Consider the following 21,282-nt stretch of genomic DNA (forward strand, 5'->3'; position numbering starts at 1 on the left):
CTGTGATTGACAGCTGATGTCAGCCAATAGGAGACACGGTTACCATGGTTTTAAAGATTTTTTTCATTTCCTCTTCATGGTCATGTGATAATATGATGGACCTCTAAACAGGAAGTGATGTCACAATAGTTAGAATCATTCAAGTTAATATTTTATTTAACATAAATCATATTGCAGTCAATGTGAACAGCTGGGGTTTCAATATACACAATTTCCTAACATTCAAACCCCTCCCCTATACAGCCCCACCCACAATGACCCTCCCACCCCAGCCAGCAAAATGAAAACCCCTCCTCTCCTTTCCATAAACTTCTCCCACAACCTGCTCCTTTAAAACATAAGGACCGCCCCCACCCCATGACAGCACCACCACTTGTAAAGAAGCTCCACCCCTTGATGCAGAGTGTGTGTGTGTGTGTGTGTAACTTTGCAGCAAACTCCTAAACCAATCAGTGTTGATGTGTTCTGTGAGGTCGGGCTGTCCTGTCACATGACTTGTGGCTCCTCACCACAGCCCCTCCCACTCTGACAGGCTACTCCCACATGCTCCTGGTGTAACTTGCAAGCCCCTCCCACTCTGGAGAATCTGTGACACACAAGAGCCCCTCCCAGTCTGAAAAACTCCTCCCCCGTGGCTCCAACACAAATGTTTTAGGTTTTTTTCTTTAAATGGTACATTCTCCTTCCACATTAACAAGCCCCACCCACTCTGACTTCATGTCATCAGGTGACAAGAACAGTGATGTTGTGTTTGGAGTTTGCTGAAGTTTGTGTGACAAACAAGCAAATGGCAGCAAAATGGAGGTGGGCGTGTCCTCGTGGCTTCCTGTGTGACGTCAGGTGCCAAAAAAAACCCAAAAGAAACCAAACACCAGAGGCGCTGCAGCGTTCAGCCAATCATTGAATCACCTGAGCAACAAACAACCCCCGTCCACCTTCATCACCATCATCGTCATCTTCATCATCAGGGCCTGAGGCCACCACTCTCTGTCGGCCATCTTTGTGAGTCCAGGTGGGCGTGTCCGCCTGTGGCGTGTAAATGGTTGAAATAAAACAGAAAAAAAGGCGGGGAGGAGAAGGGGGCGTGTCTTCGTCTTTTGTTTTAAAACAGAAAAGCGTCCTGTGGCGTGCTGCGATCTGACTCCATTGCAGCTGCGCTGCTCCTGGGACGGGGGGAGGGGCTGAGACAGAGGGGGAGGGGCGTGAAGGGGGCGGGGTGTTTGGAACATGATGTGGCGTCTTATTTCAGACACCTCTCAAAGTAGGTGGCGCCCACGTAGCCTCCTCTCAGAGAGCGGTGGACGTTCTGCTCAAAGAGCCTTCGGTTCGTCTGCAGAACCTCAGCAGCCTCTTTGTTCAGAGGATCCTCAGGATTTGGCTCCTGCAGGGGGCACCAGCACACACTTAACACTTTTAACACACTGTGTGTGTGAGAGAGAGTAAGAGTGTGTGTGTGTGTGTGTGTGTGTGACTCACTAGAAACAGATACTGTAGACCGTAGATGATGGAGTTAACTGTCAACACAGGCTTCCAGTCCTCTCTGTAAACAACACACAGTTTAAACCGCTCTCCACACACACATACACACACACACACACATATATATATTTACAAACTAAAGTTAATTGTGGAGTTCCACAGGGCTCAGTGCTTGGGCCTACACCTTTGACCTTATGCTTCCTCTAGGAAACATTATTAGAAAGCACAACATACACTTTCATTGCGATGCAGACGGCACACAGATATACTTATCAATGAGGCCGGATGACATAAATCAGGTTGTCTCAGAGACATTAAGTCCTGGATCAACTGTAACTTTCTACTTTTAAACTCATTATACTTGGCCATAAACACCTCAGAGAAAAACTTTCTGACCACATTTTCACTTTAGATGACGTCACCATGGCTTCTGGTTCCACTGTGAGGAACCTTGGAATTACTTTTGTCATTTGATTCAAACATAAAACTCATTTCCAGAACCTGCAGAACATTGTGTCCTTACTGAAACAAACGTCAGTAAACAAACAAACAAACAAACATCGTGTGCTTTACTCACCTCAGGATATTTAAGCAGACGTTTCCCTCCAGGTCGATGTTCGGGTGATAAACCATCGTCTCACACTTGACCTTAGGAGGATCGTGAGGGTAACCCTGTCCTACCTACACACACACACACATCAATTTTTACTCAAACACCATCAAAAAGACACACACACAGACACACACACAAACCTCACCTTAAAGCTGAAGACAAACTTTCCTCCTTTGTAAAAACCCTGAGACAAAAATAAAGAACATAGATTAAAAGAGTTCATCTTCATCGTCATCATCGTCATCACCGTCATCTTCATCATCACCACCACCACCATCATCATCACCACCATTGTCATCATCATCTTCACCACCACCACCATCACCATGAACAACATGAATAATAAACAGGCAGCACAATCAGCCAATCACAGAGCAGTATATGAACAGTGATCAGAACATTGACAACAGGCTCTCAGCTGATTGTGGCTAAGTGAGAGGAAACAGGAAGTGAGCAAACCCACCTCGTCTGGTGAGATGATGAGTCTGAAGTTGAGGAGATCGTCGTCGTCAGGGAAGTTGATCTCACACGTCTTTGGCAGGTTCAACTCATTGATGTCTAACAGAAGATGAAGATAAAAGAAATCAATCAGAGATAGGAAACTGAACTCTGACACACGCTGATAAAGAAACCATTTTTACATCAGTTACATCTCTGTTTAGGGTGAGGGCATGGGTCAGTGAACACCTCACACGGTCAGTGAACACCTCACCACACGGTCAGTGAACACCTCACCACACGGTCAGTGAACGCCTCACCACACGGTCATAGAATGCCTCACATAGTCAGTGAACACCTCACACAGTGATATATGACAGTTAAATATTGTGATATACAACAGTTAAATATTGTGACATATGACAGTTAAATATTGTGATATATGACAGTTAAATATTGTGATATACAACAGTTAAATATTGTAATATACGACAGTTAAATATTGTGATATACAACAGTTAAATATTGTGACATACGACAGTTAAATATTGTGATATACGACAGTTAAATATTGTGATATACGACAGTTAAATATTGTGATATACGACAGTTAAATATTGTGATATACGACAGTTAAATATAGTGATGTACGACAGTTAAATATTGTGAAATAAGACAGTTAAATATTGTGATATATGACAGTGAAGTATTGTGATATTTGATAGTAAAATATTGTGATACACTACAATGAAGTATTGTGATATACGACAGTGAAGTATTGTGATATATGACAGTTAAATATAGTGATATACGCCAGTGATGTATTGTGATATATGACAGTGAGGTATTGTGATATACGACAGTGAAGTATTGATATACAACAGTTAGGTATTGTGATATACAACAATAAAGTATTGTGATATACAACAGTTAAATACTGTGATTTATGACAGTGAAATATTGTGATATACGACAGTGAAGTATTATAATATAGAACAATGAAGTATTGTGATATATGACAGTGAAGTATTATAATTTACAACAATGAAGTATTGTAATATTCGACAGTGAAGTATTATAGTATACAACAATGAAGTATTGTAATATACGACAGTGAAGTATTATAATATACAACAATGAAGTATTGTAATATACGACAGTGAAGTATTATAGTATACAACAATTAAGTATTGTAATATACAACAGTGAAGTATTATAGTATACAACAATGAAGTATTGTGAAGTATTATAGTATACAACAATGAAGTATTGTGACATACAACAGTTAAATATTGTGATGTACGACTGAAGTATTATAATATACAACAATGAAGTATTGTAATATACGACAGTGAAGTATTATAGTATACAACAATGAAGTATTATAATATACAACAATGAAGTATTGTAATATACGACAGTGAAGTATTATAGTATACAACAATGAAGTATTGTAATATACGACAGTGAAGTATTATAGTATACAACAATGAAGTATTGTGACATACAACAGTTAAATATTGTGATGTACGACAGTGAAGTATTGTAATATACGACACTGTAACATCACAGTGAAATATTGTGATATACGACTGAAATATTGTGATATATGACAGTGAAGTATTGTGATATACGACACAGTTACATCACAGTGAAGTATTTTGATATATGACAGTGAAGTATTGTGATATATGACACAGTTACATCACAGTGAAGTATCGTGATATGACACAATTACATCAGTGAAGTATTGTGATATATGACAGTGAATTATTGTGATATGACAGTTACATCACAGTGAAGTATTGTGATATATGACAGTGAAATATTGTGATATGATAGTTACATCATAGTGAAGGATTGTGATATATGACACAGTTACATCACAGTGAAGTATCGTGATATGACAGTTATATCACAGTGAAGTATGACAGTGAAGTATTGTGATATATGACAGTTACATCACAGTGAAGTATTGTGATTATTGTGACATCACAGTGAAGTATTGTGATATATGACAGTGAAGTATTGTGATATGACAGTTACATCACAGAGAAGTATTGTGATATAAGACAGTGAAGTATTGTGATATATGACAGTGAAGTATTGTGACATACGACAATGAAGTATTGTGATATATGACAGTTACATCACAGTGAAGTATCGTGATATGACAGTTATATCACAGTGAAGTATTGTGATGCATGACAGTGAAGTATCGTGATATGACACAATTACATCAGTGACGTATTGTCATATATGACAGTGAAGTATTTTGATATGACAGTTACATCACAGTGAAGCATTGTGATATATGACAGTTAAGTATTGTGATATGATAGTTACATCACAGTGAAGTATTGTGATATATGACAGTGAAGATTCATGATATGACAGTTACATCACAGTGAAGTATTGTGATTTATGACAGTGAAGTATTGTGATATATGACAGTGAAATCACAGTTAAGTAGTGTGATATATGACAGTGAAGTATTGTGATATGACAGTGAAGTATAGTGATATATGACAGTGAAGTATTGTGATACATGACACTGTTATAACTGAACTTCACTCATTAACAAACTGTCTTTTAGCTCATTAACAGCTCATTAGCCTGTGATGTCAGAGGCTAACCGTCAGTTAGCAGCTGCTCGTGTGCGTGTGTGTGTGTTAGCTGTGTGCTAACATACTATCAGATTTAACTTCTGCACATGCTAACTGCCGTTAGCTGCCACCACTCCGAGTTACAGTTAGCGTGCTAGCTCATTAGCACCAGAGAGTTTCACTCACCGCCACTTTTATTTAGCGTTTTTATAAATGCTTAACAGACTGGTTAACGGACAGGTTAACAGGTGACCCGCCGGTCGGTCGGTGGTGGTGGTGGTGGTGGTGCGCTGGTTATAAGCAGCCTACCTTTCTGTATGCGGAGCTGGGCCGCGCTAGCTTTTTTCCCCCCGGCTCCTGCTCTGTTTCCTCCAGCAGATTCCTCGTCTTTCTTCTGCTGCTTCAGGGAAAACAGCTTAATCATCTTCAGTCGTTTGGTCGCTGGATGTCGCTACTGTGTGTCCCTGTGGTGTGAATGCGCTCGGGCTGCGTGTGTTCGGAGGCTCGGTTCGATTCAACGGCACCGGAATGTGGATGGAGCCGGTGCGTCTCAACTACTGACACTGAGACACAGACACTGAGCTTAGCTTCTGAGCTAGCGTGTTAGCATGTGAGCTAACAGGAGAGGCCGGGGAGGGGGGGGTGATGCTGTTACTAATGTTTACTGTGTTTATTGTGTTTACTATAATCACTGTCACGAAACGAATAATAAAAACATGTGTGTGTCCGTCTCTGTGTGAGGGTCATGTATGAGTGTGTGTGTGTATGTGTGTGTGTGAGAGAGAGAGAGAGTGTGTGTCTATGAGGAAGAGAGACTGACGTCACAGAAATAAACAAAGACTGAATACTACACTCCCCAAAATGCCTTTCTGCGCCAGACGCAACCAGTTGACGTAACCACGCGAGGGCGGGGCGTGCACATGTGCCACTCATCTTGCATCTCCACTACAAAAAAGTACCGACTTAACGTGGGCGGAGTCATCGCTGCACGGCTGAGTGAAACTGCGGTGACTTCGTTTTATACGCGACACACACACACGAGTGACTAGTGACTTTACATCAGACTCGTGTAGTTGTTGGAGATTAATCCACGTTTTTAGCAATGTTTAAGTAGTTTTAATTGATCTACAGTTCGGCACTGTTCGGCTTGATTTGTGTCCACGCGTGTCCGGAGTACAGCCTCCTACTCCACAGACTACAGCGGTCTGTGATGCCGCTCGCGATCGCCGGCGCCGTCCCTCTCTGTTAAAGATAGAGATTTCCCTGGCCCTAAACACTATGGTTGTTTCTGGTTTACTACACATCCACCCATACCTGCAACTATAAGATGCAGAGCTACCAATCACACACAGTGTCCAGGCCCTCCAACACCTGCTCTGTATCCTGGTCTATTTGACTACGTGAACTTGGAGCACAGCAGCCCCTAACTGAACATTTTAAGAGAGCACCAGAACATTAGATTGACTCTCATTTTCACTGTATTACGCCGGTTCAAATCCCCACCCGGCCAAAAAGGGCTGGGGTACCCCTGAGCAAGGTACCCAACCCCCAAATGCTCCCCGGGCGCTACTCAGTGTGGCAGCCCACTGCTCCTAATTCTAGGATGGGTCAAAATGCAGAGAAATACTTTCCCTAAGGGAATTAATAAAAAACTAACTAACTTTAAAAAAAATAATAATTGCAGAAATGCAGTGCAATGTGCTGTTCACAATTCACAGTAAATTTTATTGTGCACTTGTTTGTTGAAGAATAAGATCACATAAGAGACATTAAGTATACAGAAAATACCATCACTGTCATTACAGTACACTTATTAACGAGTGCTTGAAGTGCACCGGTACTGTCCAGCACAGTACCGGCACTTTTATTTGCGTACTGGCACTTTTCACAAGATGCCGGTCCTCTGTTGAGATTATCCGTCCAATTCATGATTATGGTCAAGAGTAATATTTTCTCGGGATTTCTCACATTGTGTGACGTTCACCTGTTTTCGCAAAAGTCTAGCGTTTATTATATCTAGTGTTTAGAGTTTTTATTTCTATCTAATGTCTATTTAATCTCTATCTGGAAGATGATCCGCTGTGGCAACCCCTAAAGGAAGAAGCCGATTCGATTCACTGACATCTTGCAACATTTGTGTCGTGGAGGAACAGCATAATAAACAGGAGACTAAACAAACAGACCAACTGTGTTTCAATAATTGTTGGAAATCTATGCCTGCACCACACCGTATGTCACATGGCACAATCCCAAGTAGTGCTTTCAGTGTGCCAGTTAACATAGATGCCTGCAAACCGAGGAACAACAGAGACTATAGCTGTTACATTACATTTACATTACATGTCATTTAGCAGACGCTTTTATCCAAAGCGACTTACAAAAGTGCATTTAAACATTTGGGTACAAATAAGAGCTAGAAGTAAGTAAGAGCTTCAAGTAGATCAAACTATGAAGTGCTAGTCATAAGTGCGATGTACAAGTTTTTTTTTGTTTTTTTTTGTCATCTTAGTAGAGGTAGAGGTAGAGTCGGAAGAAATGTGTTTTTAGTCGGCGGCGGAAGATGTGGAGGCTTTCAGCTGTCCGGCTCGCTGAGAGATGGTCGTCAAGTGTCACACCCAGGTTCCTTGCGGTGTGAGAAGGAGTTACCACAGAGTTGTCGAGGGTGATGGTTAGATCTGTGGTGGGAGAGCCCTTTCCTGGGAGAAAAAGAAATTCAGTCTTGTCGAGATTGAGTTTCAGGTGATGGTCAGACATCCACTGAGAGATGTCAGTCAGGCAAGCGGTGATCCGTTCTGCTACCTGTGTGTCTGAGCTGGGAAAAGAGAGAATGAGTTGGGTGTCATCGGCGTAGCTGTGATAGGAAAAACCATGAGAGCGAATAACCGAACCAAGAGAGTTGGTGTATAGAGAGAAGAGGAGAGGGCCCAAGACAGAACCCTGAGGGACCCCAGTAGCTAGAGGACAGGGTTCCGACACGGATCCTCTCCAGGTTACTCTGTATGTTCGGTTTTGAAGATAGGACGAGAGTAGGGTAAGTGCAGAGCCTGAGACACCTAGTTCTTGAAGGGAGGAAGTCAGGATCTGGTGGTTAACTGTGTCAAACGCTGCAGAAAGGTCCAAGAGGATGAGCACAGAGGAGAGAGAGGCAGCCCTGGCAGTGTGGAGTTGCTCAGTGACAGCAAGAAGTGCAGTTTCGGTCGAGTGACCTGCTTTAAAACCAGACTGAAGAGGATCAAGAAGGTTGTTCCGGTGAAGGTAGGATGAGAGTTGATTAAAGATCCAGAGTTTTGGAGAGAAAAGGAAGAGAGACAGGTCTGTACTTATTTACTTCAGACGGGTCAAGGGTGGGTTTTTTAAGGAGGGGGGTCACTCTGGCCTCTTTAAGAGAGTCCAGAAAGCAACCAGATGATAGCGATGTGTTAATGAGGTGGGTGAGGAAAGGAAGAAGATCAGAAGCAATTGACTGAAGAAGGTGAGAGGGGATAGGGTCAAGGGGGCAGGAGGTGGGGCGGGCAGAGGTTATTAGGGAAAGAACTTGATCCTGAGATAGAGGGGAGAAAGAGGATAGAGAAGGAGCTGAATGTGTGGTTGGTAGAGTGGTGAGATCAGGAGGTGGGGTTGAGAAAGAAGAGCGAATGTCATCTACCTTTTTTGTGAAGTAGTTGACAAAGTGAATTGGTAGAAGGGAGGAAGGAGGAGGGGGGTGGGGGGATCAAGGAGGTTAGAGAAGATAGAGAAAAGTTTTTTGGGGTTAGAGAAAGAGGATTGAATTTTAGTCTGATAGAAAGATCGTTTGGCTGCAGAGATAGAGGCAGTGAAGGTGGAGAGGAGAGAGTGATAGGAAAGCAGGTCATCAGGGTGTTTTGATTTCCTCCATTTTCTTTCTGCTGCCCGTATCGTGGCTCTCTCAGCACGCACTGAGTCCGACAACCACGGGGCTGGGGAGGACTTACGAACCCGCCGGGAAGTAAGAGGACAGAGAGAGTCAAGAGAGGAGGACAGAGTAGAGAGGAAGGTGTCTGTGGCAGAGTTGGGATGCATGAGGGAGAAGGAGTCAGCTGAAGGAAGTGCTGATAGAACAGTTGAGGAGAGAGAGGAGGGAGAGAGAGAGCGAATGTTGCGACGGACAAGTGCAATATCTGATGAGATGAGATCATCAGATCAGGAGAGTGGGAGAGAGTAGGAAATGAAGAAATGATCAGAGACATGAAGTGGGGTTACCTTGAGGTCGGAGGTGGAGCAGTTTCTGGTGAAGATGAGGTCAAGGTGGTTGCCAGCTCTGTGTGTTGGTGGAGAAGGAGCAAGTGAGAGAGAAAGAGATGAAAGTAGAAGAAGTAGATCAGATGACTTCTCTGACTGGATGTTGAAGTCACCAAGAAGAACAAGTGGTGGACCATTTTCTGGGATGTTTGAGAGGAGGACATCTAGTTCCTCCAAGAAGTGTCCCAATGGGCCTGGTGGACGGTAGATGACAACAATGATGAGTTTTACTGGGTGAGTTACAGTTACAGCATGAAATTCAAACGACTGTGAAGAGAAGTGAGGCAGTGGGAAAAGAGTGAAAGTCCAGTTGGGGTTGATAAGTAGACCTGTCCCGCCACCTCTTCCAGTGGATCTGGGTGTGTGGGAGAAGGAGTGGGCAGAGGAGAGAGCCGCAGGGGTGGCTGTGTTGGAGGGTGTTATCCAAGTCTCTGTGAGAGCAAGGAAGTCCAGACATTGCTCAGTAGCAAAGCCGGAGATGAACTCAGTCTTGCGGGTAGCTGACTGGCAGTTCCACAGGCCCCCTGCAACAAGGTGTTGGATGTGTGTGGAGCGGGTGGGATATATAAGTGAGGAAGGGTTACGGTGGTGCTGTGAGTGATTGTGAGGTTTGTAATATCTATGAGAAGAGACATGAACAGGAATGGAAAAAATGCACATATGTGAAAAGTAGAAAAACACTTGCAGGTACAGGTACTTAGCCTCATTAGCCTCCTTGTTAGACTCCGGTTTAGACTCCTTTGTCTTTGTCTTCCTGAGTCTTGACTCCGGTTTAGACTCCTTTGTCTTTGTCTTCCTGAGTCTTGACTCCGGTTTAGACTCCTTTGTCTTCCTGAGTCTTCGTCTGAAGAGTCTGCCGCTGAAGCTGCCGCTTCAAAGTGGGTGCTGCTTTTTACACCTGATTGGGTGCTGATTGATTGCAGCTGAGTGGCCACTCCCTGCAGCCAATGATACTTCAGTGAAGCTGATTAGGGGCTGATTGATTGCAGCTGAGTGGCCACTCCCTGTAGCCAGTGAAACTTCTCACCTGGGGGGTATTCCATCAACGTAGCTAAGAATTGCCAGACTTAGGTGTAAGCTTGAAGCTTGACTAAGCGCCATCTCCCAATCTAGCTCCAAGCCGTTCCATCAAGTGAAATCAGCTGGCTCCACTTGACGCTTAGTCAAGTCTCACCTGTTAAGCCTCAACTTGTGCACGCCCACAGGGAAAATAAAAAGCCCATTCTAGTCGAGCACGGAAACTGTGAAAAATGCCGAAAAGCAAGGGAAAAGAGCGTGCAGAGATGTTCTCGGCAGCGGCGCAAACCCTCCTCATGGAGGTATATGACGATTACAGACACATAATCCCAAAGAAGGGCAATACCGCGGCAATCAATAAAGCCAGGGATGTGGCGTGGCAGAATATTGCAGACAGGCTGAATGCGTAAGTGACAAAGAAAATGAAGTATTTCTGCATCATCATGTTTTATAAATCCTCCATCAAAGGGACAAAATATATGGAGACAATAATCTACCAATTGATTTCTTGATGGGTTTTGTTTTAAACTAATCAATTATGTGGATCTATTAATGCAACCAAACCCTAAAATGAAAAGGAAAATCCCCAAAGAACAAAAAGACAGCCCTAATAAGTAACATTCATATGAACATAATTAAAATAACATTATTGTTTCACTGCAATTTATGTGAAATTCTCCATATTTTATCATTTGGCAGTCCTAGTACTAATGTTAGAACGTGATATTCATCACATTTATCAACTGATTGTTATGCAAATCGATGGGATAGCTTTCATTTATTTCCTGCATATAATTGTATAGAATTGATATCATTTTCATTTAAGCTTGTCATTTTTACATGCTGTATTTGTGCTACTTCTGTATTTTGTCCCACATGCTATATGTTGAATTGTTGTATTTCCATCTTATTTGATGTAAAGCACTTTGAATCACCTTGTGCTAAAATGTGCTATATAAAGTTACCTTGCCTACATTTTTGATAATAATAGGCTACATTTAATCAAAGTATTTTACATGACTCATCACATTTATCATACAATTGATGGTAGATTATTACATGAAGAAATGCAATGTTGGTTATCATTCTATAGGAATTAATCATATGACAGATCTATTGATTATTTATCTAGAATCATTTTAGCAAATCAAGCAATTCAATGGAGACGAGGACCCCTATTACAGTAAGTGAATGCAGGTGACAGCAAATCAATCATCTATCTCCTATCAATCGGAGGCCCTAACCCTTGTTACATCAAAACAATGATGATCTCTTTAAATTTCCTTTTATTATATTTTTTGCTAATTAGTTTAATTTTGTATTTATTTGTGTCTTGTTTTTTTATTATATTTTATTTGGGTGATAATGTTCTTTAATGTACTTAATATTATATAATATATAATATATAATTATTAGTCTAAATAATTTCTTGAATACATTTTATTATATAGTTTATGTTTTACATATTATGTTATCATTCCATGACAGTTGTGTGTGTCTCTGTTTCTGTCTATTGGACATTCTTTGATCAGAGATGGTGCTAAGCTTCACTTTTAGCCTGCTACAGACCAGGTTTGCCCGGCAGCATAAGTTACCATGGTTACTTGGCTGGCATTCACATTAGCCACCTTGGTGGAACAGGGTTGAGGCTCAGATTGATGGAACGGAAACCTGAGCCACAGTTATGGCTTAGCCATGGTTGAGGCTTAGCCAGAGTCATAGTTTCCATGGTTACTGAGTTGGGGCTAATCTCAGCCTCTTTGATGGAACCGAACTCTCACTCATATTAGCCAGACTTGGCCATTTAAGCTTGGCTTTGCCTTTAGCCTGCTTGATGGAATACCCCTCTGGTGATGGTGATGGCTCAATAGAAACTAGGTCAAAACAGCAACAATAACAACTTTGTCTTTGACCTAGCAGACAAAAATATCTTAAACAACTTTCACCTTAACTAAACAGACAAGTCAAAAGTCACTAAAGTCAAGCAACACAGTTAGATAAAATAGCAATTAATGAAATAGCAACCAAATAAGAAAGACCTACAGAAGTGATACTTAGCTTAATTCCAGTAGTCCTATGAGATACCCAGATAGTCCAAATGCACACAGCTGTTGGACTGACCACTACAAGCCAGCGTGCAAGCTGTGTGCAGAGGGGGCGTTGTCTGGCAGTCTCATATACTGCTACGCCCTCAAGTGTACTTTTGCTCCCATTATGTTTCTCCCACTTTCCTTCATATCATCAGCCCCTCTGGTCTAATTCTCCTCCTTTTTGTTGCTGTTCCTTCATCTTTTAACAGGTGGAGTGGCTCAGTGGTACCTGTACTGGTACCCTGTGTGCAAACGACATCAGGGTTGCAAGTTCGACTCCACCCCTGGCTGATTGTTCTCAATTCCATTGTAAGTTGCTTTGGATAAAAGTGTCTGCTAAATGACATGTGATGTAATCTTTTATCCGTCTGTGGCCCAGCGTGCTTCAAAAGCAGAGTTAGCTCATCCACACACTCATTGAGGCCGGAAAATATCAGAGGGCCACGCACAGAAGGGATTAAGCTGGGATATCGCCTGTATCCTGGACTCTTTTGCTCAAAATAAGATACATTGATAAAGTTAGGTTGCCATGGAGATTTATTCTCTGAAGCTCTGCCAGACCACGGTAAGAGCCAGTAGAGATTCATCCTGCTGATGTTTCCATTTGGTCAGCTGTCACTCTTATTGGTAAATAATTGAATTAACCCCATGAAAATATTGTGCTGTATGTCATTCAAACAAGTAGCTACATCTTATATTATTTTGACTGTAATCAATTTTACATTTCATTCATGCCTACAGTGGTCATTCAGATCAGTAAGAGGTTTGATAATATTCTACATATATTATTGTATTACTTTGTCAACATGAGGAGTTAAAGGCTCCAGAAAAAAATGAAACACTGAAAATTATTAAGATCTGGGGCCGTTTCTGGATGCTATTAAAAAGGACACTGTCTGATTGTTGGACCCAATTGAACTAATTTCCAAGAGGATTGACGTGGACTCTCTGACCTTTCTCGCACTGTCGAACTACTGAAATCCATTTGTGATCTGACTTGTATACAGTTGTTTTTTCTCTTTTCCTTGTATCCTGGCATTATATTTTACTTTTATTTTTATTTTTTTGTCATTTATCTTGTCTTGTTTATCATGTGTCTTTAACTCTTGTCTGAAAATTTGAAAATGTAAATAAAATGTACAAAAAAAAATATGAAACACTGAATACTGCCATTTTTCCAGCAAATGTGAAAGGTCAACTATTCAGAGAATGATACATTTCGAATGATTTCACTTACTTGTGAGTTGTTTTGATGTAACCTTTCATGAACAATAGTGGTGTCACTCTTTTCATCTGCATTTTATTAAGACTCGAGACTGATGAAGGATCTGCTAAAACGTATACACAGCACTGTCAATTTGTATGGGCACACAGACACATGCACACAAAAGTGTCTTATTATGTTGTAACAATTAACAAACTATAGCAAAACAAATTTGTAGTTTTGTACCTAACGTTGTAACATACACGCATGTAACACCGGCAATCGAGACGAGGCGAGCCATTCCATTTACAGACAAACGTAATGTATTCACTTGCAGTAACTGCAGGAGCCTTTAGGGGGCATGGCCCACAGTCTGAACATCAATGTCTGCTTTTTGGACCAGTTCGGTTGCCGTAGGGCTGCATGTGATTGGCCGCGGGGCTGCATTAGTCGTTCAGACTCGGCGTCCCCTTTCACACCAGACACCAAACCGAAATGGCCGCGCCAGCAGAGAGGATGGAGGTAAGAGAGCCCGTTGTAAGAAATACATCATTGTCTTATCATGTCTGTGTCTGTGTCATGAATGAAGTGTTGACTTGTTAGTGAACCAGAGCGCGTCAGACAGTTTCAGCGCCCGCGTCTCTGCTGCTTTTAGCAGGAGGCGACGAGAGCGCGTCCATTTTAACTTGGCTAACGTGACTCTGTCATTCATTTAGTGTCGCACATCTAACGCAGCCCCAAATACACGTCAAACATTACACTCAACTGTTAAATGGGCATCTTGCGCTAGTTGCTTCACATTGCGGATCACACTTGAGTGGAGTGGGCTGAATGACGTGTTGGCCGCGAGCGTGAGACGAGTCCGCGGGACCGCATGGTTAGCTTGATGCTCCAGAGCTAATTAGCTTCAGAGGCTTCATCCCGCTGTTTCGTTAGTTAGCGTCAACGTGTGCAATACCATAATGCCGACTGCGCCTGACTCACACCGCCCTCTATTATTTACCTTCTACACGGCAGCGGGGTATTTTAGATTATTAGTGCCCCGTGTGTCGGTCTGCTGTCCGGTGGAATGTCCTCCGTCATTAGTGAAGCGTTCCCGTTAAGAGCGTGCGTTGGTGTAACGTTCACTTTTCATCAGTTGTAGGATTATCGATGGTTTTGTGTGGGACATGATTCGGGGTTAATATCCTGTGGTGGGTTCTGGGTGAAGGCCAAGACCTCGACCATGTGCTCCTTTCCTTTGTGTTGCTCAGTGTCCCGTTAGAGGCGAGACGATACATAATTATGGCCGCTAAAGCAATGACTATATGGGGATTAGAGCTGAAACAATGAATCGGTTACTAAATGAATCGACAACTGTTTTGTTAATCGATTAATCGGTTTGTAGCTTTATTCAAGTTTCTTATGTGAAAGTTAATCATTAAAATCATTAAAAGTGAACCATTTGGTTTGTGGACAAAACAAGACATTTAAGAACATCATCATTTCCATGTTTGACAAACACCGATCAACATTTTATGGATCAAACGATTAAGGTTAATCGATCATGAAATAAGTTGCAGCTCTAATGGTGATTTGCAATTATCACGTTAATTTGTGACTGGGAAAAAAATAATTGCAATCGTGCTCAATTGAGTTGTTGTAAAGTGTTGTCATTGGTAGATATTCAGTGACAATAACCATATCAGACATGGAAGAGTGGTGTTTAACTGTACTGCGGAGTCTGAGTTGGTGCTAAAAGCTCGGGTACAGTTTTTAAAGATGGCAAACTATCATGACCAAAATCAAATATAATTTGTGGCAGTTTGTATTGCTTAATGAGGAGACTAATTTAGCCATAATTGCAACTCTTGGTATCATTTTGAATTGGTAAATCATTTCCAAGAACTGTTCCAAGGGCAAATGCATCAAAACTTCATGCACGTTATTTAAAACCTTCTCGTAAGTCTTGACTAAAAGGTTAGGTAATTATAACAGAGTTGAGATGTGTGGGAACATCATGGTCACACCGTCAGTGATTACAAGTGGATTGTAGAGAACTGCATCCTCATTTTAAATCTACATGTTGGGTTAAGCTCATGTCCCACAGACTGTAACACTGATGATCTTTTTGAGGTTTCTCAGGGGGAGAGCTCAGCCAAGCCTTCAGCGGAGGATATGACATCAAAAGACTACTACTTTGACTCATACGCCCACTTTGGCATCCATGAGGTAACGTCTTTGAAGCTGAACAAACTGCGGTGTGTATACAGCTTATCTCTGTGATTGTAACCCAACTGTGATCATTCTCTCTTCCCACCCTCCCAATCACTGTAGGAGATGCTTAAAGATGAGGTTCGTACGCTGACCTACCGCAATTCCATGTTCCACAACAAGCATCTGTTTAAGGACAAGGTGGTGCTCGACGTGGGCAGTGGGACCGGCATCCTCTGCATGTTTGCAGCAAAAGCGGGAGCCAAGAAAGTTATAGGGGTAAGTTCATGGTGGAGTCGCAACAGAATTGTCCAATAGCCAAATCGGTAGCGTCTATAGGGTTTGAACATAAAATGTTCATCTAATATAAGACAAATTCCACTAAACAAAAGTTTTTTTCTTTCTTAGCTAACGTTTTTACAGTGGAAACCTAAACACACACACGATCACAGCGGATGCTGTACTTTCTCTTTGATTTCCAAATATAAAAGCTACTGAATCATGCGCACTTCAATCTGGACGAACTTTCTTTAGCACACCACAGCGGAGTAGACCTTTCCCCCTACGTCAGCTGTGGTTGGCACCAGCACCCCTCGCGACCCTCGTGTGTAGGATGAAGCGTCAGAAAACACATGGTTACTGGAAAAGCAGAGAAACAGAGCTTTGCGCCCATATACTTGTCATTACGGTAGCCCTCAGGACGTCTGCTGAATGACTGCCCAATCACAGACACCGTTCACCAGCATGTCACAGCTTCTCGGTACCATATTCCTTAAAGGTTGAATAACTGACCGATATTGAAAGTGAATGTTATCTTGGAAAAAGGATAAGCCATAAAAAAGCCGTACAGCCATAAAATAATTATAAATCTAGATTATCAATGTTATAAGAGGGTTAAATAACTTGAAATGAATTGAAAGTATAAATAAGATCTAGAAGTAGAAAATTGAGTGTTTCATCCACAATAACAAAACTAGGTGTTGGTTTGAGATTCTAACGTTTCTATGGAAACCATGTGAGAATTATTGTAGTAGCATCTCACTAACTATTATATTTAACACCTCATTCTTTACTTGTGTCTTTACAGATAGAGTGCAGTAGCATCTCAGACTATGCTGTGAAAATTGTCAAGGCCAACAAGATGGATGAAGGTGAGTGTTGATACCAAAGATGTGGAGTTGTCATGTGTGGGTGAATCATGAGGTGACGTTGCTGCTCTCCTGTTTGCAGTTGTAACCATCATCAAAGGCAAGGTGGAGGAAGTGGACCTTCCCGTGGACGGAGTGGACATCATCATATCAGAGTGGATGGGTTACTGCCTCTTCTATGAGTCTATGCTCAACACAGTCCTTTATGCCAGGGACAAATGGCTGGTATGTGTTTCTGTTTGTACTGCTGATGCATCTGCTCACAACGGATGAGCTTAATATTTTACGCCCATTTTAATATTACACTAAAAGTGGTTAAGTCATTGAAGTTGAATGAGTGTCTTTAAAGGCCACAGTGTTTCCATGCTCTCACCGTGTGGGTGTTCTCCGAGTTTCCTCACAGTCCAAAAACATGCAGTATGGGGATGAGGTAAACTGGTCAATCTGTGACTGGTTGTTGGTGCATGTGTCCCTGTGATGGACTGACCCACTGTCCAGGCTGTGACCCGACCTGTCACAGCCGTGTTTAATGAAGTAGAAGTAACCATGTGTGTTTAACAGGTGTCCAGTGTCTTAGTCAGTATTACACCACGGCTCATTGGGAGAAACATGGTGACACTATAGCACACAGACGGTTGAAATGTATTTTCTCTCGACAGAAACCAGATGGACTCATTTTCCCAGACAGAGCAACTCTGTATGTTACTGCCATCGAGGACAGGCAGTACAAGGACTACAAAATCCACTGTAAGTTACAGTCTCCTGTCCAACATAAACCTGTAAGTGTTTGCAGAGGTTGACGTGTGTGTGTGTGTGTGTGTCTCAGGGTGGGAGAACGTGTATGGTTTCGACATGTCTTGCATCAAGGAGGTGGCAATTAAGGAACCCTTGGTTGATGTGGTGGACCCCAAACAGCTGGTCTCCAGTGCTTGTCTCATTAAGGTGGGTGTGGCTCAGTGGTCTGCTGACACAGGTGTGGTCAGGTGTTCACTGTGGCTGTCCTGTGCTTGTGTTTAGGAGGTGGACATCTACACGGTGAAGGCAGAGGACCTGTCCTTCACGTCGCCGTTCTGCCTGCAGGTGAAGAGGAACGACTACATCCACGCTCTGGTTACCTACTTCAATATCGAGTTCACCCGCTGCCACAAGAGGACGGGCTTCTCCACAAGTCAGTCTGCGTTTACACACACACACACACACACACACACACACTGCATGTCGTCTTCAGTTTATACATTTACGACGCTTTTATCCAAAGTGACTTACAATAAGTGCATTTCAACATTTGGGTACAAAGGAGAGATTGAAGTATGTCAAACTATATAAAGTATTTTCACACGTCAATAAAAGATGTTTCATCCACATAAAAAAAAAAAAACAGCACAAACTGCACTTCAGCTTAAATATATATATATCGTCTCGATCCAGTTTTTTATATATCAAAAGATCGAGACACTGCAACAATCCTCTGTTGGTCATGGTGATAAGTGTGGAAACACAAACGCACGGACACACAGAGCCACTAAAAATAACCCTTAACCCCACAGAGTGAATCACATGAGCTCGTTTCCCACTCTTTCAGGCCCAGAGTCTCCATACACCCACTGGAAGCAGACCGTTTTCTATCTGGATGACTACCTGACCGTCAAGACTGGTGAGGAGATCTTTGGGACCATCAGTATGAAGCCGAATGTCAAGAATAACGTAAGTCCAGCTTTTTAACAGTGTAACGGACACTTTCTCTGTTTGGCCTCGTGTTGACCCCATTTCTGTTTGATTTTCTTTTTTGCAGAGAGACCTGGACTTCACCGTAGACATTGACTTCAAGGGTCAGCTGTGTGAGGTGTCCAAGACGTCTGAGTACAGGATGCGTTAGTGGTCCTGTTAGTTTCTGTGGTAGAGGACAGATTTGGTTTGACTCGGGGTCTCGTTCCCGCGCAGCAACATTTTTAAAGGCGGTTCTTTTTGTTTGTTTTACATTTTATTCCAACATTAACAGTATTTAATAGGTTTTTTCACTTTCTTGGAGTCAAAGTTGATCAGTGTGGTAATTCATTGTGCAGTAGTCACTCAGCTAAAGTGCAGTTTGACGTGTACTCAAGTGTTTGTGTCCAACGTCCCACTTTTGTCCTTTTTGAATGTGTAAAAGACACAAACTGGTCGTCTGCACAGTGTTTATCACTTTTGGCTCCTATGGTCAGAATGTGACCCTGCTGATCTGACCTTGATTCTGTTGTAGGTGTGGCTTGTTGAGTATGTATATTCAGAAGCCCCGCCTCCTCCACTCGTGCAAGCTAAGAATTGAACTGGCAGGAAAGGGTTCCACCGACACCTCAGACCCCCTTCAAACCAAAATACACCGTCTGAGTTTATTCATGCAGCTTAAGAAGCAACAACTTTCAGACAGCTGTGCTGTAATTGTACTCAGTGTGTGTGTGTGTGTGTGGAGAAACATTTCCACATCACACGGCAGAGTTTCATGTGTTCATCGCGCTGTGAACAGCTTTGATTCAGTGAAATGTTTTGAACATTCTATAACTAACAGCATGTGATGAAGAGACAGGGAAAAACCTAAGCTGCACATTCTACACATTTGACCAGGTCTTGGCTGGTTTGTGTGACAGTTGTGTTGCAGCTTCTGTCGCGTGTGCGCACACACACACACACACACACACACACACACACACACACACACACTTAAGAAAAAGCCACACTTGAGTAACTTGAGTGTCGACTGTTCCTCTGGATTCTCACTCACACACTTGGGTTTTTTTCCTTTTGTATTTTTGTTTTTTTGTTGTCTGCTTTTTTAAAAAAATAAAACGGAAGTATAAATGTAACGGTTGTATCTGCGACAAAGTCTCAGCAGTGTTATTTTCCACTACAGTTCTCATAGATTATCTTTACTAAATAATTCACCAATTATTTCTCTTCTGGTTTTTTAATGATAAAAAGAAGTCACATGGTTATTCTGGTTCTTTGCTCCATAACCAGTGCTTCATTTTACTATGGTGCTCACGTGATGCTGCTGCTGCTGCTCAGGTTCTTCTGTCCAATTATGGCCCATTTTTCAATATCCATACTTCAGCCTCAGTCCACGGTCTGTTAAGTACGCGAGCACAGTTCTCAAACCCGGAAGTGTTCTCCCTCCGGCCGTTGTACCCATAGATATAATAACTAGACGGAGCCCCGCCCTCTCTGCCTTGAAGACAATGTTGTCACTCATGGTCCTAAAAGCATGTGTAAGAGTGTCCACAGGACACCTGGAGACATGGACACAGGCACGTATAGATCTTTATATTCTATCGTTTTAATTCATGGAGTTTCACGAGTGTAAAACCCTCCTAAAGGCCATAAAAAGCCCAGAAAAATCGTGTTTCCCACAGTGACATCACATGACCGCACTTTAGTTGTGTATGAGCACGGCAAAGCGCGGTCATGTGATGTCTCGGGAACGGCGCTGCTGTCTGAAAACTTAATGAGAAACATGAATAAGTGAAAGTAATGTTGTTTTAAAAAAATATTTCAATAGAATACATACTTTATTAATCCCCTGTGCATTTGACCCATCCTAGAGTTAGGAGCAGTGGGCTGCCACACTGAGTAGCGCCTGGAGAGCAATGGGGGTTGGGTACCTTGCTCAGGGGTACCCCAGCCCTTTCGACCTTCCGCTTACAAGCCAAGTTCCCTTTCCACCCGTGGCCAAGTGGAATATACTTATAAATATACCCGTAAGTATACCCCAAAAAGCCAGACATGAGTTCTTTTAATATATATTAATATTATAATATATTTTAGCGTTCAGATATTAAAAGGGCTTGGCAGAATGAAAGTTAAAGATATCTCAAACATCATTATGACTATTGCAAATGATTGTGCATGACGCTGCTCTATTTTAGATATCCATGAATACCTAATGTCGCCCTCCCGCCATAATTGAAGAAGTGGCTTTACTTATTTCTATGAATGGAAGAAGAAAGAAGCAGTCATCGTTGGCTGTAATCGAAAAAAACACCAGAAAATGCTATGAAATTGAAAAGATAGAACGTCGTTCTATTGAAAACTGTGAAAGAAATCTTGGAAGAATTGCAGCATAAAAAACTGACTAATAACTCCTTCGCCCTCTGGCTGCTCCGACATGGCACTAATTAAGCTAACAGCACGAACAACAACACGCCAAAGGTATAATAAAGAGAGCTGTATATTAAAGATCAAAACTCTAATACAAGATATC

General features: G+C 42.1%; 2 protein-coding genes across 4 annotated transcripts; one reads left to right on the forward strand and one right to left on the reverse strand.

The window, feature by feature from the left end:
• Positions 1–138: 138 nt before the first annotated feature.
• On the reverse strand, positions 139–5,891 carry ube2m (ubiquitin conjugating enzyme E2 M). Its single transcript, XM_044051892.1, has 6 exons — positions 5,446–5,891; positions 2,556–2,650; positions 2,238–2,276; positions 2,057–2,160; positions 1,477–1,540; positions 139–1,381 (listed from the first exon to the last, which is right to left on the reverse strand). Exons 1-6 carry the CDS (start codon positions 5,558–5,560, stop codon positions 1,241–1,243), a joined length of 558 nt encoding a protein of 185 aa, XP_043907827.1. The 5' UTR covers positions 5,561–5,891; the 3' UTR covers positions 139–1,240.
• Positions 5,892–14,147: 8,256 nt separating this feature from the next.
• Positions 14,148–19,903, forward strand: prmt1 (protein arginine methyltransferase 1). Of its 3 annotated transcripts, none has more exons than XM_044051680.1 (10): positions 14,148–14,229; positions 15,832–15,918; positions 16,024–16,179; positions 16,988–17,051; positions 17,131–17,273; positions 17,708–17,795; positions 17,875–17,990; positions 18,066–18,216; positions 18,631–18,752; positions 18,841–19,903. In XM_044051680.1, exons 1-10 carry the CDS (start codon positions 14,203–14,205, stop codon positions 18,922–18,924), a joined length of 1,038 nt encoding a protein of 345 aa, XP_043907615.1. In that variant the 5' UTR covers positions 14,148–14,202; the 3' UTR covers positions 18,925–19,903. The 3 variants fall into 3 exon arrangements, with proteins under 3 accessions (XP_043907615.1, XP_043907614.1, XP_043907613.1); XM_044051679.1 differs by having other exon boundaries at positions 14,149–14,229; positions 15,823–15,918; XM_044051678.1 differs by having other exon boundaries at positions 14,176–14,244; positions 15,823–15,918.
• The last annotated feature ends 1,379 nt before the right edge of the window (positions 19,904–21,282 follow it).

The sequence above is a fragment of the Solea senegalensis genome, linkage group LG19 (assembly GCF_019176455.1).
Source record: "Solea senegalensis isolate Sse05_10M linkage group LG19, IFAPA_SoseM_1, whole genome shotgun sequence".
Classification (NCBI taxonomy): Eukaryota; Metazoa; Chordata; class Actinopteri; order Pleuronectiformes; family Soleidae; genus Solea; species Solea senegalensis.

Bases quoted from the DNA above. Each gene is read 5' to 3' on its own strand.
- ube2m (XM_044051892.1), bottom strand. From the start codon at position 5,560: ATGATTAAGCTGTTTTCCCTGAAGCAGCAGAAGAAAGACGAGGAATCT. The intron at 2,651-5,445 runs GTAGGCTGCTTA...ATCTTCTGTTAG, and splicing joins CCAGCTCCGCATACAGAAAG to ACATCAATGAGTTGAACCTG. The intron at 1,541-2,056 runs GTGAGTAAAGCA...TGTTGTTTACAG, and splicing joins GTCTGCTTAAATATCCTGAG to AGAGGACTGGAAGCCTGTGT.
- prmt1 (XM_044051678.1), top strand. From the start codon at position 14,203: ATGGCCGCGCCAGCAGAGAGGATGGAGGTAAGAGAGCCCGTT. The intron at 16,180-16,987 runs GTAAGTTCATGG...GTGTCTTTACAG, and splicing joins GAGCCAAGAAAGTTATAGGG to ATAGAGTGCAGTAGCATCTC. The intron at 17,274-17,707 runs GTATGTGTTTCT...TTCTCTCGACAG, and splicing joins ATGCCAGGGACAAATGGCTG to AAACCAGATGGACTCATTTT.